The sequence below is a fragment of the Argiope bruennichi genome, chromosome 4 (assembly GCF_947563725.1).
Source record: "Argiope bruennichi chromosome 4, qqArgBrue1.1, whole genome shotgun sequence".
In the NCBI taxonomy this organism is placed as follows: domain Eukaryota; kingdom Metazoa; phylum Arthropoda; class Arachnida; order Araneae; family Araneidae; genus Argiope; species Argiope bruennichi.
In genome coordinates this window covers 80,033,515-80,055,656 of record NC_079154.1, presented here as the reverse complement: position 1 = coordinate 80,055,656, position 22,142 = coordinate 80,033,515, and the positions used below count along the sequence as shown (strand labels likewise).

At 28.3% G+C, this 22,142-nt stretch overlaps 1 protein-coding gene across 2 annotated transcripts in view; it reads left to right on the top strand.

Annotated features, from left to right (window-relative positions):
- LOC129965836 (monocarboxylate transporter 14-like) overlaps nt 1-22,142 on the top strand; it is a 61,178-nt gene that overhangs the window by 34,079 nt on the left and 4,957 nt on the right. Inside the window, exons 1-5 of one of the 2 annotated variants that reach the window (XM_056080052.1) lie at nt 3,346-3,388; nt 10,777-11,230; nt 17,543-17,686; nt 18,363-19,655; nt 20,265-20,390. In XM_056080052.1, coding sequence (XP_055936027.1) covers nt 10,990-11,230; nt 17,543-17,686; nt 18,363-19,655; nt 20,265-20,390 — 1,804 coding nt within the window. In that variant the 5' untranslated portion in view covers nt 3,346-3,388; nt 10,777-10,989. Of the gene's footprint in view, nt 1-3,345; nt 3,389-10,776; nt 11,231-17,542; nt 17,687-18,362; nt 19,656-20,264; nt 20,391-22,142 lie in introns of those variants that run through there. The other variant, XM_056080050.1, reaches the window with a different exon arrangement.

Genomic DNA, 22,142 nt, shown 5'->3' with positions numbered 1-22,142 from the left:
TTCGAACAATTTAAAAGATTAGTCTCAATGTTTCCCAAGATTTGAAAAGCGCGACGCTAAGATGAAAGATCTTGCTGTCTTAATGAGTTGACTGGTAATGCATCATATAGTGAGAAGTTTTTTACCTTTGGCATCGTTACAAAATACTCTGCAGTTGTTTAAAAGAGAGATTGTCCACAATTACATCAAAGCGTCAGAAGTGTTGCCAAATCAGTTATTAATTTAGCAACCAGGTGTGTCGACGATGCTGAATTGTGAAATTCTAACGGTCCAGGAAAAAAATAAGGTTATTAGCTGAAACAAGGTCAAAAGGAGGTCACGAAAGTGGTTTATATGTTGATTACTTAACATGTTAGTTTAATTTTCCACAATTTTTAAACTAGATCTGTCATACATTTATAAATAATCCTCCTAACTTATTAATTTATAGCCTTTTAGTGCTGATTTTCTACGTTAGTATCAATGCATATAATGCATTTCAGAATGCTGAAAAATTGCTGAAAGGAATCATTTTAATGATAAATTTGTGTGACATAAATGTATTACTCATTTTTAAGTTTGAAAATTATATTTTCTGTTTTAATACAAAATATTTTTTCTCGTTTGTTTCAATAATCGATTAAACTATTTTCTTGTATTTTTATTTGTTATTATTTGCTTCCTAAGGAAACATATTTCACCATTTTAGAAACATTGATCAAACCAATTTAAAAGAAATAATTCTTTACATATTTTTTAAAATTATTGTTTGATTATTCTTGGTATGACAATTATTTAGTTAGGAATTCCTGCTGGATAATTTTTGTGATAAAGCAATTTAAATGCGGCAATAAAAATAATTGCTTTATACATTTAAATTTCAAATGATAATTACTTTAAAAATTGATACTTTGGAAGGGTTTTCTAGTCGCCATAAGAATATTTCAGTCGAAATAATCTGACGTATTTATTTGTAAATCCTAGATGAGATTATTAAAATAAAAAAAGATCCATGATTCTGAGTCGTCTGCATTTATTTTTAAACCTGTATCACACTTTTATTATGAGACATAAAAAGAAAAAAGAAAAATTGTACCTGAAGGTTCATACATTTTTCAAATTGTATATTCGAAACTTAATAGTTTGAAAAAGAAATCGATAACAATTTCGTAAAATCAGAGTTGCAAAAATAATAAATAAATAAATAAAACTTATAAGTATCTTTATTTCACCCTGGCTCTTTTAATATGCAACAAAATATCTTTCCAAGATTGCATATGTAAAAACATAAAGAAACAAAAAAAATTATCATTTACTTAAATATATTCTGAGAGAAACTGTAGAATTTGAGGTTTGTAATTAACAGAAATGAAAACGTTCTTATTACTTTTAATCTCGAGAAATATTTATATTTAGATATTCATAGAAATTTTCCTGCTTATAATTTTTTTTAAATCTATGTTATTTTTTCTTTTATTTAATGGTATTAACGAAAACTACATAATTCCCAGGAGTGTTTAATATGCATTTTCAATTAATGAATATTTTTATAGATGTACACATAATGTTTTTATAATTTTTTGAAAGCAATAGATATGGTTTAACTGAAATTGTGAGTTCCAATGCTTTATACAACACTAATTTTTAAAAATTAAGAAATTTATAAATTATAATATTCTAAAATAAAGAGCGAATACACCAAATGCTCTTACACAGAGATTAATTTATCCTTTTAATGTTCATAATTGAAGTTCGTAGTAAAAGAGACCACAAATCTCTATTTCCCTAGACCCAGTTCTTTCTTAAAAGCTGTTATTTGGTAAGAAAGAATCTCTTTCGAGAAACTTCTGCTCAGAAAAACAGACTTAAAAGCGGAATTAAACCTTAATGAGTCTAGGATTGCTCTTCGTCAGAGATTTGTTGCTTTATCCGCTAGGGAAACATTTTATGTTGATTTGCCAAAAGGTCAAGATTTCTATTTGGCTTCCTTGAGTAAACAACTGCCCCAAAAACTGTTTTTATTGCTCTTAGCGGACACCAAAATAAAATTATTTACGAAAGGAGAAAGATTAATGCCTTGGAATATGATGTTTGCCAAAAATTTGCTGTGAAATGTTGTCAGAATTGACCTTGAAAATGAATGAGAGTGAAGTTGCCAAAAAACGAATGCTAAATTGAACCTTATAAAGCTATGCCAAATTCAAGGTGCAACGTATTCGTAAAAGGAGAGAGGTACATGTTTGGATTTATTTGGCTAAAATCAATGAGACGAAGTGGTTATTTCGAGCACAAAAGAGTGTTGGAAAATCTTGATTGCCAAACTGTGAAAGAAAAATAAATCCATGGAATAAAAATTGAAAAATAGAGGACAGGTTAAGTATGAATAAAAAAAATAAAAATGATGTAAATGAATTTACAGCTGGATATGCTGCAAAAAGCATAAAAATATTAAAGGTAAAATAAAAATTAAGAAAATGTAAAGTCCAATTTTATTTGAAAAATTTAATCTTTAATATTTTTTACTTTTAAAATTCAATTCATTGCACTCATACTGACAGAAAACATCATAAGATGCAAACAGTGAATAAGAAAGTAGAGATAATTTATATTTTCCTTGATAAAAATATGTCGATATAATAATTCAAAATGAAAAGATAAAATTGTAAATTTCTTACAATGAAGTATTTATTAGGAGAAGAGTTTATTTAAATTGCTACTGATTCGAGAACAAGCAAATTTTGATCCTCAATTGGCCGAGGAGAGGAAAACTGTTGCACAAAAGTAAAATTAGCAAAATAGGGTAGCAAAATTAACTAAGTTACCAAAATATTAATTGGATAATGTTATAAAATAATGTTCTGTAATTTTTTGCAAACTATTTCTGAGTAAAAATAGTTTATTTTTACAAAAATGTTATATATTAAATAAAAAAAATGAATTAAAAATTTTGAAAAATTTTTACAACAACCAAACGGTACAAAAAATATTCTTTTTTTTAAATCTGTTTCGTCAGTTATAAAGTATTATTTATTACTCTTAAAATTAAATTCAGAAAAGTGAAAATTACCTAGTTTAATTTTTATTGTTTTGTTTGGCTCATTAAATTTAGCTGCTTTCTCAATTCTTCAAATAGAAAAAACTTTTAAAGGGAAAAGTAACTTTTGTCGGAAGTATATAGTCGAAGAAATAGAAGTAGAGTAACTGACTTCTGTAAGCATTTTTTTTTCCTATGACATCATAATAACACGTCACTAGCTTTCTGGAACCAAACAACCAGCTCACCAAAATCGAAAATAAAAAAAAGAGTGTTTTCTGTTTTTTTGTTGTATTTGACGTAGTCCTCTATTTCAGAAACAGTGCTAGCTTTCCGTTATAACTATTTTATACCCGTCAGAGCTTTATGCTAGAGGTAAGAAGTTATACTATTTACACAATTTTTCAAGCATTAATAGTAACATTTTGTGATATTGCAAGGCATCTGAACTTTTAAACTGATAATTTATATTCCCGTGCAATATCTATTGCCTTTTTTTTATTTCGATATTTTCTTTCAGTTCTGTCTTAATTTTATTCTTACTTAAATTAATGAAATTTTAAAGAAAATGTTTCAATTATGGTACAAACAATGAGAAATACAAATAATTAATTTGAAATTTACGCCTTTTTGATGTATATTTATTAAATAGGATTTAACGTCTTACGGTCGTGCATAACACATATTGAATAGTTCAAAATTATTAATTCTGCTATCGTATAGAAGTTTTAACCTATTATATGCTATTTCAAAGATTAGTTTGATTGAAATTTACTATTTTGATTAATCCATCTCTTAATATTTGGTATACACATTTTTATTCTAGGGTTTTTTGCGCCATTTTTTAATTAAATAAAAAAACATGTAATTCATTTTTTATATTATATAGCATTCTGCATTTGCTAACTATAAAAGAAATAGATAAACATTTCATTTTTTTTGTCTGCCTTTGTGGTTTATAAAGAAAAGGCGAAGAAATATTTTAAGTCTTTCTTAAAATTTCAATTGATTTGTACAATTTTTTTAATGCGCAATGAATCGATAATCAATTATTTCATTTTTTAATTTTTCTACATGGAACAAAGAGACTTCGTACACACCAGAACTTTAATGAGATTAATGAACGTTCTGGAATGCTCTGATCGTTTCAGTAAAGCTATAATAAAAGATAATTTAGCAATAAATTTCAAAATTACCACAATAAATTAATCTGAAACATTGAAATGTTATTATTTGCAAATAATTATGATTTACTTGCCATTAAACATATCAATAAAATTCATATTAAAATATTACATAAATTTCGCTGCTTCGATGTTTCCCCTTTTTGATGATATCTTGGTGAAAATATCTCCTTCTCCTTCTAATCGATGTGTTTCTTATACGATGGAGAAAGAGCAGACATGTTCGGTGCTGTCAGAAAAGTGGGAAGCTAACGGTCGATAAAAAAAAGAGATCTAACCTTCCCACAGATTTTACGAAAATGCGATTCTTTCTTTATAAATCGTTTTTCTTTTCACCCGCATTTCGCATAATCTTTACCAGAAGTTTAACCAGAAATTACTTTTTCTAAAAAAATCCATGTAGCGAAGTTGGTTTATGAAAAAATAAGGAAATGAACATTCAGATAAAATACAAACACATTAAATATTGGCAAATTCAGTATTAATTTGTCAATCTGATAAAAAAAAGTCTTCTCCTGGATATCAAAAATATTATCCACTAGCTATCTTTTAGCGACCAGCTGGTTCGCCTGGATTAACGCTCGACAAAATTTTCAAGTGAATGTTTTATGTAATTTAGTATCTAAGTAGTTTTTTCAGCAAAATATTTTTAACCTTCAAATTTTGATAATCAAATAGCTCATACTTTTTATAGAAAACTTACATTATTATACCATATATCTGTCTAATTTTCTGCCAGCTGACGTAAAATTTGAACTTTAAAGTGTAGTGGAAATAAATAAACTTCATTTAATATAAACAAACTCATTTTGCTGAAACAAACAAATTTAAAAAAAAAATATGAGTGTAAAATCGTTCAAAATTTAAGTCTTAGAAGCATTACGGAATATTTTTTTATAATTATTTGCAGTAACTCAACGAATTATTCAATAAAAATTTCTCTGGTTATCATAAATTTAAGTTTTTAATTGCACTTTCAAACGATTTTAAATTACTTAAATAACGATTTTTTTAGTTAATAAAGGCATTCTGAAAAAAAACTGAGCAGCCTAAATTTTATACAGACTTTTGTTTTATAATTATAAAATCATATTCTGTAAAATATTCTTCAACATTTAACTTATAAATCAAAAACGTTTCAACTTTCTGTGACCAAATCTGACCAAGTTGTGAGGAATATCATTATTTTAGAACAATCAACAATTCCTTTATTCTAGTGCAGTAAGATTTAAGAAAATTCCATTTACTGATTCGCCTTGCCTCTTTTAAGATGGTCTATGGAGTGATTTAAAATCGTATATTTTTGTAAAATGGTAATATTCAAATTTTCATATATTATTCATATTGCAATAAACTGGACTTTTCATTTTATTTAAAATGTTAATACTTCAAGAATACTTTACTAAATATGGCATATTAAACTAAGGGTCTCTATAAAAATATAAAGTTCGTAATTCTTCAGAATTTTTATTAACTCATAGCATATAAAATATAATTATTTACTTCAATTAGTACATTTTTCTTTTTAGATATGTGTGCCAATAACGGTTTAGAAATTAGCTACTAAATCTCGATTAACGTGGATATGTTGTTTATATTAACTGTGTTTATTTTTAATAACGCATAATTATTGAATTAATAATGTGGATATTTTAAATGTAACTGAAACTTTATTTTAGCATCTTTTTAAAAAAATTACCTTGTTTCATATTCATTTTATTTCTAACAGACATGTGTTAAAAGTTAATCTTTTTTAGGTTTAGTATGCAGTAAAAATTAATTTAATGTTTCAGTTTGATCTTTCGTTAACGTAATAGCAGCACATTTGATAAAAAGTTTATTTTTTCATTTATAAACGCGCAACAGGCTCGTGCAGGCTAAATTTTGTTTTTATGTTTGTTTGTTTTTTGAAATAACTTGTTGGTAAACATGCTAAAAATGTTTTCAAAAATTAATTTAAAATAGAAATTTAATTTATATATTAAAAAATTCGTATTATTAAGAAAATAATTTTTAAAATTTTTAAGATAATGTAAAAATTATTTTTGCATTGCTAAAACTTCGGTTATCGAGGAAAAATACCAACATTTTGGTTGCTTTCTATTTAATTAAATTTTTTTTAAAAAACTCGCTCCTAAGAGCATATTCTCACCCACCGAAATATAAATGTTCCATATTTGGTAGCTATCGATCAGCCGATCGAACTTGTAGTGCCAACACACACACACACAAGCACATATTCAACTTTATTATTCGTTAAGATTGAATTACCACTTTGTGACTGCCCTTACTCTCATTGGAATGAATAATTAAGACTGCTTTTGAATATCAAACATGAAATCTTTCGAATACTTACTCTTGCTTTAAATTTTATTACAACAGAGCTATCAAAGAAATTACTTGTGTCAACATCTTATAATACAATGAAGAGCTTTTCCTTATTAAAATCTGAATAGGTGATATAATATATATATCATTAAATCGATTGAACATTTAAAAAAGATTCGTGAATTTCTATCTTTATTCTTAGAGCTTCATTGCTTTCTCCAAAAAGAATATATATTTGATATTCATTTATTCCTTTGAATCTCTGTATGTATTTAACATCTAGCATTTTATTTTCTGTCAGTGATTTGGTTTGCATTTTAGAATCTCTGTTCCGATGGCATCATCTCCGCATATTATATACCATCTGTAATAATTTATCAAATGATGCATTATTCGATTATTTGTTTAACGTAATTTGTTTACTCTTAACATATTTACGCTTATTATAATTATATTATATTAATAGTTATCTTCCATTTTTCTGTTATTTATATATTTACGTACAATATAAATATATGAATTGTTAGGATTGTTCGATATATTGTCGCATTACATATTAGCTTAACTGGGATATTAAATGTTTGAAATAGTTAATATATTTCTTAGCATAAAATAATTATTTTAAAACAAAATTAGTTTTCAATTGAAAGATTATACTTTCATATTTAAAAAAAATAAATTTTACTTCTCAATACAATAGTTTTTTGTTTTAGATAGAGCCTTATACGCAGGCCCTGATTTGTCTTACGATTCAGTATAGAGTCCAAAATTTGTGTGAGGATTAATGGCATAATTTTTATTTTTATCTCTAGCTAAAAACGAACACATTTTATGTAATCTGTTATATAGAAAATTCACGTATCTGCATAAATTATATTTGAATTGCTTAGAAGAATGATTTAGGAAAAAAAAATACATTACCATCCTTTTCTATTTTAACATTTTAAAAATCTTTTTCTTAAATCCTAAAAACAAACATTTTCAAAAATTGAATCATATAACATTTTTTGTGAAATGAAATATTGAATTTGCTCTATGAAACGATGTTTTAGTTAGCCTTTGTATCAGAGCTTAAAATCAGTTTGATAATATGTGTAAGATATTATGACATTTAAACTGGTAAATAAAAGAAATGAACATAAAATTTTATGTTTAATAGTGAATGATATAGCAATAAAGTATATATTTAAATTCTAATAGAAATGCATTCGTAAATAGCATTTATATTTGAATAAATATACTGCTTTTAAACTTGAATATGTTAAAGTCAAGTAATTGATTAACAAACTTCTTGAATTATTTTTGAAAAAGATACATTCGTTCTATTAGAATTTATGATTCATTTTGCAAATTCAAGTAACTAGGGAACATAGAAGGAAAATATTTATAAACAAACAATTTCTTTAATTCGATATTTGTAAGACTGATATAATATATTTAAGATATTGTGACATTTGTACTCGCACGTTAAAGAAATGACACAAATTTTTATATTTAATAATGAATGATATTAAAATAAAATATATATTTATGCTGTAATAGAAATGTGTAAAATATATATATTCCGTATTAGAAATGTGCTCTTACATAGCACTGATATTTGAAAAAAAATATACTGCTTTTAAACTCTGAATATGTTAAATTCAAGTAATGGGTTAAAAACTCCTTGAATTATCTTTTGAAAAAGATGCATTCGTCTTAAAGAATCTATCATTCATCATGTAGATTCAAGCACCTGATGAGTAATTTCATCATGTCACGCATTCCGGAGATTTGAATAAGAATTTTATTTTATTTTTATTATTTTTATTTTAAGTTTCATGAATAGTAGACACTTTTATTGGAATGGAGCAAATGTTTCATTTAAATACGATTTCACGTCTGCTAAATTTGGAAGCACGTTCTTTTAAGATTGATTTCGCAGCGAAAGCAGATAAGAGCTTGCCAATCCACGAGTCTGGAATCGAACAATGGTTGTCTCAGTAGATGCTCAGAGATAAGGGGTGATGAAAAATTCGATGTGTAAGACTATATTTTAGTATCTAATAAGTCTTCTTGTACGGTGATATACTCAACTTAAAATAAATACTAAAAGTGTCTGTTACTGAATTCCCGATAATCAATCATTATACAGCTATTTCTTAAAGTATCGCTTTAAGAAACGTATTAGGTTGACTGAAACTCTACGAAACAAAAATTTGATATTTACATACGATATATTTTACAATTATTTCTTCGTTAAATTTCTTATTTACTAGATTCAAATTCAGTTATCCTAATTTTTGATTTTTCTCAAAAATGCCCTATGCATTATTAGAATAATAATTTTCTTTTTCATTTAATGGAATCCAGGATTATTTTAAATTGAAAGGCATTCACATTATTGTGATGCTATAATTCTTATAATTTATTCTAAAGAGAGGTATTTATATCCCAACAAATGCAAAAGAAATAAATGGTCTATAATGAAAAAGATAAATGGATTCTGCTGTATGGTTCAGATATCTTTTTTGGAAATTATTTTAAAGTTTCAAGCGAATATCCATATTATTTTTTACAATTTCTGTAAAAAAATTGCAATTCCAGAGAAATTGCATATCTTTAAGAAATATTTAAATATTTTTTTTTTTATTAAAATTATTTGAAATATCATTCGTAGGAATGACCCTGCGTCGTAGGAATGAATTTCCAGTTTACTTTATTAAAAAAAAATAGTCTAAATCCGACAATCCTATGTGTCCCTAGATAGATTCTCATCTTTACTTGTACATTCAACAAGTGTACTAATGATCACGAATTCCAAACCAAAAATAACTTGCATGAATATCGATTAGGATTTGTGCTTACATTGAAAATCAATCGCAAACTTTAAGGGAAAACAAATAACTCTTCATTACTTTTTTTTTTTACTCATGAAAGAGAAAATTATTTTACCTACTCAGCTATTGATCGAATCGAGCTCAAATGGTCGATTATTAATTCACGTACATTGCAGTACCACATCCTTATTTTAAAGTGCTTAAAAGATTGATATTCAATTTTCTATTGGTTTTACAACCCTGTTATCGCAGTTTTCGTATTTTTTTCGTTAAATAAAATTAAATTTCGTTCGCGATGAGTTCTACACAAATATTCGGCATATATTATATTTTTTTCATGTATGACATCACTCATTGAAAACAAAATAACTAAATGTCATCAGTTATATATATATATATAGTATGACCCTTGAAAAAGTCTTCAGGACGGATTCTTTTTTATATTTTTTATTGTTCAATTTTTATTTGAATTTTTTTTTTGATTTTCCTATTAACTTGATTTTAATACTTATATATATATATATATATATATATATATATATATATATATATATATATATATATATATATATATATATATATATATATATATATATATATATATATATATATACGAGATTTTGACGAATCTCCACGTTTGAGATCTCCCTGAGTTCAAAAAACACATTTTTGGCATTATGTCCGTCTGTCTATTTGTCAGTGACAAAGATAATTCAAAAACACTTTGAACCAGATGGATGTAATTTGATATATGGTCTTCATGACAAATTTGTAGATATCCATTCAATTTTGTGTAAAATCTGTTCAGAAAACGTCCGTCTGTCCTTCTGTTCGAAAATAAATTAACCCGATAATTACAAAACGGAGAGAGCTAAATAGATGATATCCGGTACACATATTATATATATATATAGTGTAGACACCTGTCAAACTTTCGGCTAAATCCAACTCGGGTTGACCGTATGTCGATCTGTACTTTCAGAAACATGCAAACGAGATAATACAAAAACGCAATGACTTAAATATATCAAATTTGGTATGAAATTTCGTGACTAAAAGTGTAGTATTGAGTCAAATCTTTGTTTCAATTGGTTAAGAAAAATTTGCATAAAAACCCAAATTCGATTTTTTGGATATTACTAACGCATGATAGGGATTAATCGCCAGAAAACTCGCTAAGGATGACACGATACATTCAATAAAAATGTTAAATTCACGTCAAAAATTAATATTGTATGGAGTTGTCTAGCATGACAAGTATATTATAAAATAAGCTAGAAAGTCTTAAGGAAACCACTCGCTGGTTTAAATTTTTGTTCATTACAAACGTTTATCCTAAAACATCATTTACTAACTATAAATTTATTCAGGAAAAAAGAGTTCATGTTTTAATTGAATATTTAATTGACTAACTGGAGCATATTTTTTGCAGGATTGTCTCCCATTGGAATCATAGGAGCTACCAAAACGGGTCCTAATACACTGGAGTCCTTTACAGCCGACGCAATTGGGCGGTTAAGAACTCCCAACGCTTCTTGGAGGTGGAGGTATATGCGTGAAGCAGAAGGTGGTGGTCTTTTATTAAGACTTTTAATTATCTCTATGAGATCTTCCTGGACACGGTGACGAAACAAGTGCTCAGACAATGGTGGTGGTCAAACGAGATTCCATGAAGAAGGCTTCCGAAGAAGCTACCATGCCCACTCCACCCGATGGTGGATGGGGATGGGTGGTGGTTTTTGCTTCTTTTATGATCCACGTGGTGGCCGATGGTGTCACCTATACCTTTGGAATATTTTACTATGAGTTTTTAAAGTATTATGGTGAAAGTAAAGGCACAACAGCATGGGTCGCCTCCATTATGGTTGGCACCACCTACTGCATAGGTAAGTGAACGTATTATTTTTATATTTTATATCATTTTCTTTCTCATTAATATTCTTTACTTCAAGATTTAATACCAAGAATTCATATTACTACCTTATAAGTTCGTATTAGGTTCATATTCGTACCTTATAAGTTCGTATTAGGTTCATATTCGTACCTTATTAGTCCTCCAAGAATAATAAGGTAGTGACATGAACTCAATACTATCAGAAGAAACACATCTTAATTGAGATCAGTAGCAAGTGAGTTTATTAACACACCTAATACGAATTAAATTTATGGAAATTGCAAAATTATCGATTTTTCATTTACTATATTGATTCAACGAATTTCATGACGTTCGAATTTGTGTTAAATCGTGGATTTTATTTATAAAATGATTTTGTATTTCCGCACCACCTAATTATTAATTTGTTTATCGCTTACTTGCCAAAATAAAATCGTTATCTACAGTGATTTCATTTAGATTCCTACCAGTAGGAATTTCAATTTAAAAATTGGGATCTTCTTCAGAAAATAGTCGACTGCAGTTCGTGTTGGTCAAAAGAAGCAATTGAGTGAATGGCATGTGGATAGATATATATTGTAGACCAATAAAAATTTGAAAAATTACAAGGAAATGAATATGCAAGATTTATAATTTATACAATTAAGTAGTAAAAGTATTTTGTGAAATAAGATAAAATGAGATGTAAATAGAAAAATCCGAATCAAAAGTAATAATAAATTACATATGTATTAAAAAAATTTTTTCCAGTGTTTCGACTCAGACAAAAATATAAATAAATAAATAACATCACCACAACAAATACATAGATGAATTTAAAGTTTTCGATCGTAAAAATGTCTGTTGTTGTTGCTAATATCCATGGCCTGATTTAGTCAGACCAAATCCAAAAATCCGTTGATAAGAAGAAAGTCAAAAACGAGGAAGAGAGAAGAAAAAATTTCATCCCAAAGAAGTCCCAAACAGTCTAGAATATGTTCAGTAGAGGCCTGATGTTGGCAGCATTTCGGGCAAAGAGGGTAAGATTTTTCACCCTGAGAAAAGAAAAAACATTTAAGGTGGCCACTGGCAAGGCGGTGACAGGCAAGTGTTGGTTTTTCTATCACAAGGAAGAATTAAGGACTATCCCGGCTAATTGGCCCTATACAAATCATGAGTAGGGGGTACCATCCAATTCTTCTTATTTAAGGATTTCGCCTGAGAGAAGAGTTCTAAGTATGTGAGCTCAGCAGAAGATGAAATCGCTAGGCTGCTTCCTTTCTTTGCAAGCCTGTCTGCAATTAAAAACGTAAAAATGTCTAACCTAAATAATAATCATACTGTTAATTTCAAATACTTTTTACATATATTTTCTATCACAAGGATTTATTGTTATAATTGGGTTTTTTATACCATTCAGTTAAAGGTCAGTTTACTGTAGACAGGTTTTTGAAATTTCGTACCATTTAATTGATTTAATTTAACAATATTATTCTTTAAAAAATTCTTATAATCTATTTAAAAACTCTTTAAATGATTCATATGAAAAAAGAGATATTTACTACTGTTTTTAGTTTTCTAAAATTATTTTTTTGATAAAATATGACTTTTAAAGTATTGCAAAAGTTGAAATCTTATATGAATTGTTTGCCTTATGAATATGTTTGATAAAATGTTATGTTCATTAATATTTGGCAATAATATGCTATTAAAATTATATATTTTTAAATCTTTAAGAATAAATATTTCATAACTATCGTTTTCTCCTTCTAATTCTTAGCTATTTCTAATATCTACTTGAGTTTCTTAATGTGAAAGTTATTATTTTTAGTGACATCAGTTATATATGCATAGCATAAATTTGGGGAATTTTTCTTCAAAATTATTGAAAAACCAATTCAGTAACTGGAAATTTTATTTTCTTTATTTTGCATAAATAAGTTTTTAATTGAAACAGTAGTAAATAAAATAAGAATAATCTTTAAACATTTATGCAGCTATCAGTGTAATACAGATAGAATATCTTTTTTTAAAATTTGAAAATAGGAAATTTATTTTCATACGATGAAGTACTGATTTTAAAGCTGAATTTTGAGAGTTACTTTTTTAAAAATTCTCTTTTGCGATATTGATATAGACAGTTTGAAATTATTTATTGCAGTAATAAATAATTACTTTATGCTTTACTGTAGCTTTTAGAAATATTACTTTTTTTTCTATAATAGAATTTCAAAAAAAAAAAAAAATATTTCCTTATGCATCTCCATTCTTAAAGTTACAGCAATATAACATATCAATAGATAAAACCACATTTTAATATTTTGAAATTCATTAAAACTGTAAATATTAGAAAATATTACTATTAACTATTGAATTGAAAGAGGCCTTTTTCAGATTTTGCTATATTTTAATATGAATTTATACGCAATAATTTTATGAAAATATTCATTTCTTAAGAAACAAGGATTTAGATCCGATTTTATTTAACTGATATTCAAATATATTTCTGATTCGTAAATATAGTTCTAATAAGTCAAAATAATTTAATGCTTTTAAATATACGATTTACAACATTACGATATTCCGCTGTTAGAGAATATCATCTGTTTACAAGTGCCCTCTTTATTTACTGGCACTTTTTACGAAGAAGCAGACGTCAAATGCATATATATTTGCATGCATGCAAATAGTTTGTTGTTTTATGACCAAAATCGTTTCTGAAGCTGTTTGAAATTCTTGTGTGTTTACCGAGGCTATCACGTGGGGGTCTCGTGCAACTTTGAATGTTGTGAGGCACCCTATTTTAGATGCAGCTATCTTAAGAAGCTGTTCGGATTTTACGCGCGAAAAGATCTATCGCCATTTTATAATCTTGAGAATGTCCCCCAGGTTCTAAAAATAAACATCCTTTCGAAAGGTCTTCCAAAAAATATTTTTTTAGGTGGTGCGTCTGAAAATTCAAAGTTTACTCTTTTTTTTATGTTGCCAGTAACTAACCCAAGGACATCGCCTCGGTAATTTTTGAAGTTTTCATGCCTTAAATGTAAACAAGAAATGCTATTATTCACTGGTAATGTTATATTTAAAGTACAAGCTTTATACAGAAAAAATAACCATTAAAAATGTATCAAAGATCTAAGACTCTATAAAACTCTCAAAGATCTATAAAATATTAGACATCTAAATATTTCCAGACCATTTAAAATGGCTTGGGAAGGTAAAATCAAAATTAGATTTTACTTCAAAAAAAGAAAAATAAATAAAAAAAAGGAAATTATACTCTAGGAATTTGAAATCAAGATTCGATTAAAAATAATAGAATACTCTTAGAAAGCACTAGAACTGTAAGCATTTAAATATTATCTACTACATTCTCTTGAGACCAAACATCAATGTAAAAGAATATGTCTCCCGTATTGACTTCTTTACTTCGAACTTTCCAGTGAATCTTAAGTAAAATCGATTTCTCCGATTTGCATTTTCTGCCATCGGAGCTTTTCAATTTCCTTTTCTTTGCATCTTGTTATTTTAGTACTTTTGGAAATGACCAGAGTTCTTTTGTCGAAATTCTAACAAAATACTTAACAAAAATTTAAATTTCAAGAAGAATTCAGTTTTTTCAGGAAAAATAATTCTAATACGTTTTGAATTATTTAATGTTTCAAATATTTAAAACTATTGTTTCTGAACTATTTCATATTAGCATCTACTATAAAAAGTTTTTGTTTCCGAAGCTTTTCTATGGTTTTTAATGCAAATAATTACATGATTTAGTAAAAAAAAAAAAAATCTGATTTTTGTAAATAAAAAGAAAAAGAAAAAGAAAAAGATTTCAATTATCGGAATTTTTGATTGTTAATATTAATTGCAAATAAGTATATTGGATTCATAAATTACAGTCATGAAGTATTTTGAAATATGTTATCTAATTGAATAAGTTCAAATTTAGCTCGATGTTTAACCTGGGCGTGAAATTTTAAAAAACATAAACATGACAAAATGAATTTTTTTATCATCCATTTTTATTTGTTCTCAAACTTATTCTAGAGTAGATTTGTTTTTCTTCCCTATTTATAAAAACTATCAGAAAATAAAATAAAAATTATAAAGCATTAACTTTGAGGTACATTCATTCGCTTGTGTACTATAAAAAATAGTCAAATAAATAAAACACACAAAAATGTTATGTTGCTCCATATATGCTTTATATGAATAAAAAGAATATTTATTTAAAAAATTCAGTCTAAGTAATAAAAACATTTCACAGAATTCAGTTAAAAAATATTTCATAATGAAAAATATCATTACAAATTCTACTGCTTGTAGTACATTTTACGATGCAATTTCTACAAGTTTTATTTGTTGTAATGAAATTTCTCTGACTTTTATTATGCAATAAAAAACGAAACGTAATATCGATTGAGAATATTCACACAGTCAAGCTCACTTTTATTTTCATACATCATTTGCTCTGGGGCATATGGAGATAGACAGTAGAATAAATATTTTGTTCAGAAGATACTGTTTACATAAGAGAATTTTCTTGATATTAGTTTTCAAAGTATAACATGAACAACGGTTTCTAAATTCAGTTTTCGCTGAAGAGGGTTATATTTTATAGGATAAACTAACAATAATTTAAATAAGCAATATTTTATGTTAGTGCAAAATTTCACGATGAAGATATAAGAATTAAATTTTCTTGTTTATTTATTGAATCGATTTCATTACTGCACCAAGATGTGTTATATATAAATATGTAGATTTATTTTAGGATAATGATAAACAAAATATTTCTTTAAAAATTTCTTTGTTTTAAAGTATTTAGAATATAATATAATAAAATAATAAGTGCATAATCAATACTTCTATTGTTTTTAAACACTTCGAGTTCATTAATTATCTTTCCCCTATTTTACGTGATTAAAATTTTCTCATCAATTTGGAGAGTTCATTGTTAACAAAAATCGATTTAGTCTCTTTTTGCTATGTTTTGAAGCTAGTCAGCTTGATAATTCTATTTCCTATAAAGAAATAGGAAATCTTCCTATAAATTAGTAGGAAAAAAATAAAGTATTTTAGATGCAATATTTAGATGCTTTCAAATTGCTGAATAACCTTCATTATACTTCTTAACTGCTAAGTCACAACCACAAAAGAAATCGTCTTCATGAAAATTTTATTGTCTAATGGATCTAATCTCTAATAGATTCTATTTGCTTAGCAAGTTTAAAAATTCTTACTGAATATTTTAAGAATAGTTGATTAGTAACTGTCATATTTAAAAAAAATAGAATGTGAATTTCTATCTCACAGATCGTAAGAAAATATCTTTTGTATACAATCTTGCATTTATAACCATTATCTTTTATATATTTTATATATTAAATGATTATAATATATATTTTAAATATTATGATCATTGAAACAAAGAATTAAGTTATTAAGAATTGATTGAAAAAATAACAACTGAAAAATTTTCAAGCTATAATAAATAAAAAAATAATTCACCCTTTTTTATGCTTCATTTAATCAAATATTTTTCAATATATTAGCGAATGAAAACGTTTTGAAACATGTTAGGCTCCTGCTTTAATGAAAGTATCTAGAAAGCCGAAATACGATCGGCATTTGTTTTTAATTTTATTTATTTATTTATTATTATTATTTTATTATTATAGTGTTTTTCGGAGAAAAATAAAAATTAAATGCTTTTCTCAAAGGTTTCTCAGGCATTGTAAAGTGCCCAAATTGGATACAAATACACATTATAAATAAACTGTACGAATTCCTCGGTCTAACCAAAGAAAAACATACCCAACATTGACTTGATGTCGAAATTCAGTAATGTTACTTGTCTGACAAGTTGATTGATTAACACAGTAATTGCATTGTTGTTATTGGATGTGAATACGCATTCGTATTCGGATAATTTCATAAAGCGCCATCTCACAAAATTTTGAGGTACCAGTTGGTTATCACCCTATGGCAACAATGCAAGTACCATGAAAATTTACGAAATGGCATTATATGACATCGTCAGAATGAGAGGAGATAGAAAAAGGCTCTAATAGTTAGTTATAAAAAAAATGATTTTTTTTTTGTGTGTGTGTGTTTAAAATCGCTTTTTCAGGAAAGACACCTTTATAGATAAACTAAAAAAACATTATTTAAATATGATCCAAATCGTTAGAGCCGTTTCGAGATGCACGGAATAAATTTTTATATGTACTAGAATTGCTCGTTTAAAATTATAACGTTAACATAAATAATGTCGTGCTTTCGTGAAATTAGTCATATTAATTTAATTTTCCTTTTGTTTTAGGCCCTATTGCCAGTGGACTCACAAACAGATATGGCTGCCGTGCAGTCACCATTGCGGGGTCCATACTTGCTGCTGCAGGTCTCATGCTAAGCACTCTGGCCCCAAATGTGCTCACCCTCTATTTTACTATCGGAATTTTAACAGGTAAATGTTATTAGATATTTCTAAATGTAGGGGAAGATAATAATTGATATTTATATAATGATTATCGAAATTTTCTTTTCAGTAATCATTAACTATCAAATCAAGTTATCATAATATAAGTTAACTTATTTATTTATAGAGATGAGGTATTTATTGAGGTGAAAACTTTTTAAATAGATTTATGAAAAAAATAGAAATGAAATGGATATTTGAGGCAATTATAATAAGAATAATAGAATTAATAAGATTCTATATCATTAATTAGCACTATCTTCTATTGCAAAAGAAGTTTTCCTATCTCTTTAAAAAGTGTTAATAAAAATATTTTTGAAAATTTGTTTATAGTTATAATTATTTTTAAACGCCGAATAAATCTGTGATTAAATTTTATATAACCGAGTGGGTTAGCAAATTAACAAGGAAATTCAATTTAACCTATTTACAGATCAGAAAAATATGGTCATTCTAACTCAAAATCGGATAATAAATGTCTTTTTATGATTAATAATAAACATAACAGTATAATAATTGCAAACTAATCAAATTAGTAAATGATTTTTGTTCTTTTAACAGAAGCTACATTAAAACTTTCCAATAAGATCTTATTGAAGCGTAATTTCAAATTTAGAATACTACATTTATTTTTAAAACGTTTTCATTTATTTTTAATTTTCAGGTGCTGGACTTGGTCTTATGTACCTTCCTTCCATAGTTAGCGTTACATGTTATTTCGAGAAACAACGTGCCTTTGCAACAGGAATAGCAGTATGCGGTTCAGGCATGGGCACTTTTGCATTAGCACCACTGACTGAGTATTTAGTAGAAATGTACGGATGGAAAGGGTCAATGCTTATAATAGCTGCCATGGTACTTAATTGCACAGTTTTTGGAGCCTTATTTCGCCCTTTAGAAGCCTCTTGCCCTCGGAAAAAAGTACTTCCAGTCATAAAGAACCCAGAATTACCGAAACTTAAGCTAAGCAATGGCACTCTGAGCAACGGAAGATTATCGGTCACAGAAGATGGAATCAGTCCGTCGACACCTCTAATGTTCCAAGCTAATGGACATGCCACAACAGAAGGAGAATCGAAAAAACACTCTGAAGACACAGTTTCTAATGATTCAAGACTTACCAATGGCTTTATAAATCACTCTAAATCTTTGGACATAACTCCAAAGATGATGCTTCCGCCAGGGTATAGCACAAACCCTTCCACGCCCTTAGAAGCTAATAGTGTCAGTAAAGATAATATTCTTAGATCTAATGGCTGCACTCATGATAAGAAGACAGATTCGACTCTTAGGAATAGTTTAATGCTGCCAACGGATTTCCTTCGTAGAAAAGTGGAAGGAACTCCCTTATCGAGCTTTGTATGTTCTTCGGCTTCCCTGGCCCAAACCCACAAAGAACTTTCTCAGTTGGAATATTCTTGTTCACAGTCCCATCATGGAGGTCTCATGTACAGAAAAGATATTTTTTACAGTGGAAGTTTGGTTAGTCTGGCTAAATATAGATCACATCCTAACATTTCATATTCTTCTGTATGGGATAATTCGGAAGGCGAATCGAAGAGAAGTCGATTCAAATGCTGTCCTAAAGAAATGCGAGATGCTCTTGGAGAAATGACAAATTTCTCACTTCTGAAGAATCCTGTTTTTCTCTTGTTTGCCGTTTCCAATTTTTTAACCAGCATCGGATTCAATGTACCTTATATTTACACGAAGGACAGAGTCACTGATTTGAATTTGACCACCGCTGAAGAAGCCAGTTTTCTTCTATCTATAATAGGAATATCCAATACTATTGGCAGAGTCACATTGGGCTACTTATCTGACAGATCATGCGCCAACCGATTGTGGATCTACAATGTTAGTTTGCTCATTTGTGGTTTGTCTACTGCTTTAAGCGCCTATGCATTGGACTATTCTTTAATGGCGACCTATTGTGCAACTTTTGGAGCTACTGCAGGTTAGTATTAATTGAACATATTATGTGATTGTATACTCATTGTTCAGTCAATAAAACATTTTTCAGTCCTCCTTGAATATAACTTCCATCTATTTTCTCGATATCTATTATTTTAAGATAGGTGGCTACCTTAAAAAGTCGTTTTTTTTTCGCGAAATTATGAATTTTTTGTATTCTTAATTTTTGAATATCTTTCTTTTTACAACCGATGGAATTTTGTTTCTAAGTCTGTTTTTTAGGAAAGTTGCACTAATTTTTATACATTTTAATATTATTTTACATCTTTAGATGCTATTTTCTCAAATTCTAATCTTTTTTCTGATAATTTTATAAGTACCAAAAATGCTTAGTAATTTACAATCGTTTAGCTCATACAGACATTGCCTATGTTTTTATATTTTGAATTACAAAAAAACTTTTGTTCCTTTGCTGGTATTAAAAACATCACATATGGTGGACAGGTGGACAGGTGGAATTTGATTTTGCTTCTTAAACATTAAATTTTTCATTATTCTCATTATTCTAATGGTTTTAAATTGACATTATATTGTTATATTTAAACCAAGAAACTTCATTGTGAATCAGATCAAATGTTTACTATATTTTCAGGAGCTTACGTTAGCTTGACTTCAGTCATTCTTGTTGATCTCCTGGGCTTGGATAAATTGACTAATGCATTTGGTATTTTACTGGTCTTCCAAGGAATTTCGAGTCTTATCGGTCCTCCGATTACAGGTAATTAAAACTTTTCTTAATATCTTTTAATTTTCATTAAAGGTATTATAATTTTATACAGGGTGGCCATAAATTAAATTTTCATGTTTAGTGGCATCTGCAACTAAAACTAATAAACGAAATGAAGCCACATTTCATATACGGACTGTGAAAAGTATGGAAAGATGAATTCCGCTGAAAAAAATTAGTACCAAAAGTTGTTGGGAAGTACTGCGCCGTAAGAGTATAGTTATGAATGAAAAATAAAATAAAACTCACAAAAAATAATCTTTTATTCATCAATATTAGGGTCCCTTGGATTCCGTGCAACATTTTCAATATACCGGTCTACCCTGTATACAACATGTTGCATACGGTGTATGACGTTCTCTTCTGTTGCGTGTAAACTGTCAGTTCCGATGTTCACAACAGCCCGTCTTATTTTCGATTTGAAAACATGCAGGTTTGGAACGCCACCAGTGTATACACTACAGATTTCAGGCGCTACCCCCACAGCTATAAGTTACATGGAGAGATGCCCAGGGAACGGGGCTGCCATTCCGTCTGAAAATATTGACTGATATCTGTCTCAGTACCGAAATTCTATCGTAAAAGGCTCTGTACTAAATGATAAATATGTGGCCATGCTTCATTTTGCAGAAAAATTATTGAGGCCAAGCATTGTCTTTGCTGCAGTTGCGGAATAACAAAAGTTTGCGGGTTTTGCTCATATTTTTCGCCATTAATAATGCAGGTAATAGGACCTTTTCGAGTGAGATTCTCCAAAAAGTATGGTTCGATTATGAAATTGGCCGTGAAACCGCACCACACGGTCACATTTGGGAAATGGAATGGCATTTCTTAGATCACTGTGAGACGTTCACGTGCCCAAATAGGCAGTTCTGAGTAATGACAGACCCTAAAAAGGAGCCTCATCTCTCCACAATATTTTCCATGTCGATCTCCATTCGGGCAAGAAACATTAAAGCAAAAGTCAGGTGCGTTCCTCGTTCGTAGGTGAGAGCAGCATCAGTATTCTTCCTATCGACAGCTTTTGGTACTATTTTTTTTCTCGCAGAATTAATCCTTCCATGCCTTCCACAACCTGTATATGAAATTTGGTTTAATTTCGTTCATTCGGTTTAGCTGTAAATACCATCAAATAGGGAAATCACCCTGCTAAAATTGGCATAATGGCCACCCTGTACTAAAATTGATCACGCATAGGCATAAAGTTGCTTTTCAGTAAAGAAATATTTCAACTATTCCTTAGTTGCTCAATACAACAAAGTTCTGCTATCTCGAGCATTTCGAACGATAAAAAAAATATTCTAACGAGCAATCCCCTTCGTACCCACAGAACCTAAACTCACAATTTCTTATCTTGTTCAACAACAAATCATGCTGCCAACGTTCTGGCACTCCTATTAACCAACGGGTTACTCACTGCAATTTATTCTTGCAACATTAGCATTTGGCATCTTAAAAATAACCCGATTTAAACAGACAAACTGAATTGAAAGCAAGAATTAAAAAATGAGTTTGGCAAAAGACTTTTCGACACGTTTCAAAGCGATTTCACACCGAAAAGCAAACTTTTTATTGGAACGGCGAGACTAATTGTCTAGATGTCTGCTGTTTGCCTCAACTCTTTATTTCATTGAATCAGCATATAAAGCTCAGTATAAAGTATTAAGCATATAAAGTTTAGTATACATTATATGAGATGAATAAAAAGATGAGAGATTCTAAAAATTAATATTTGAAATGATG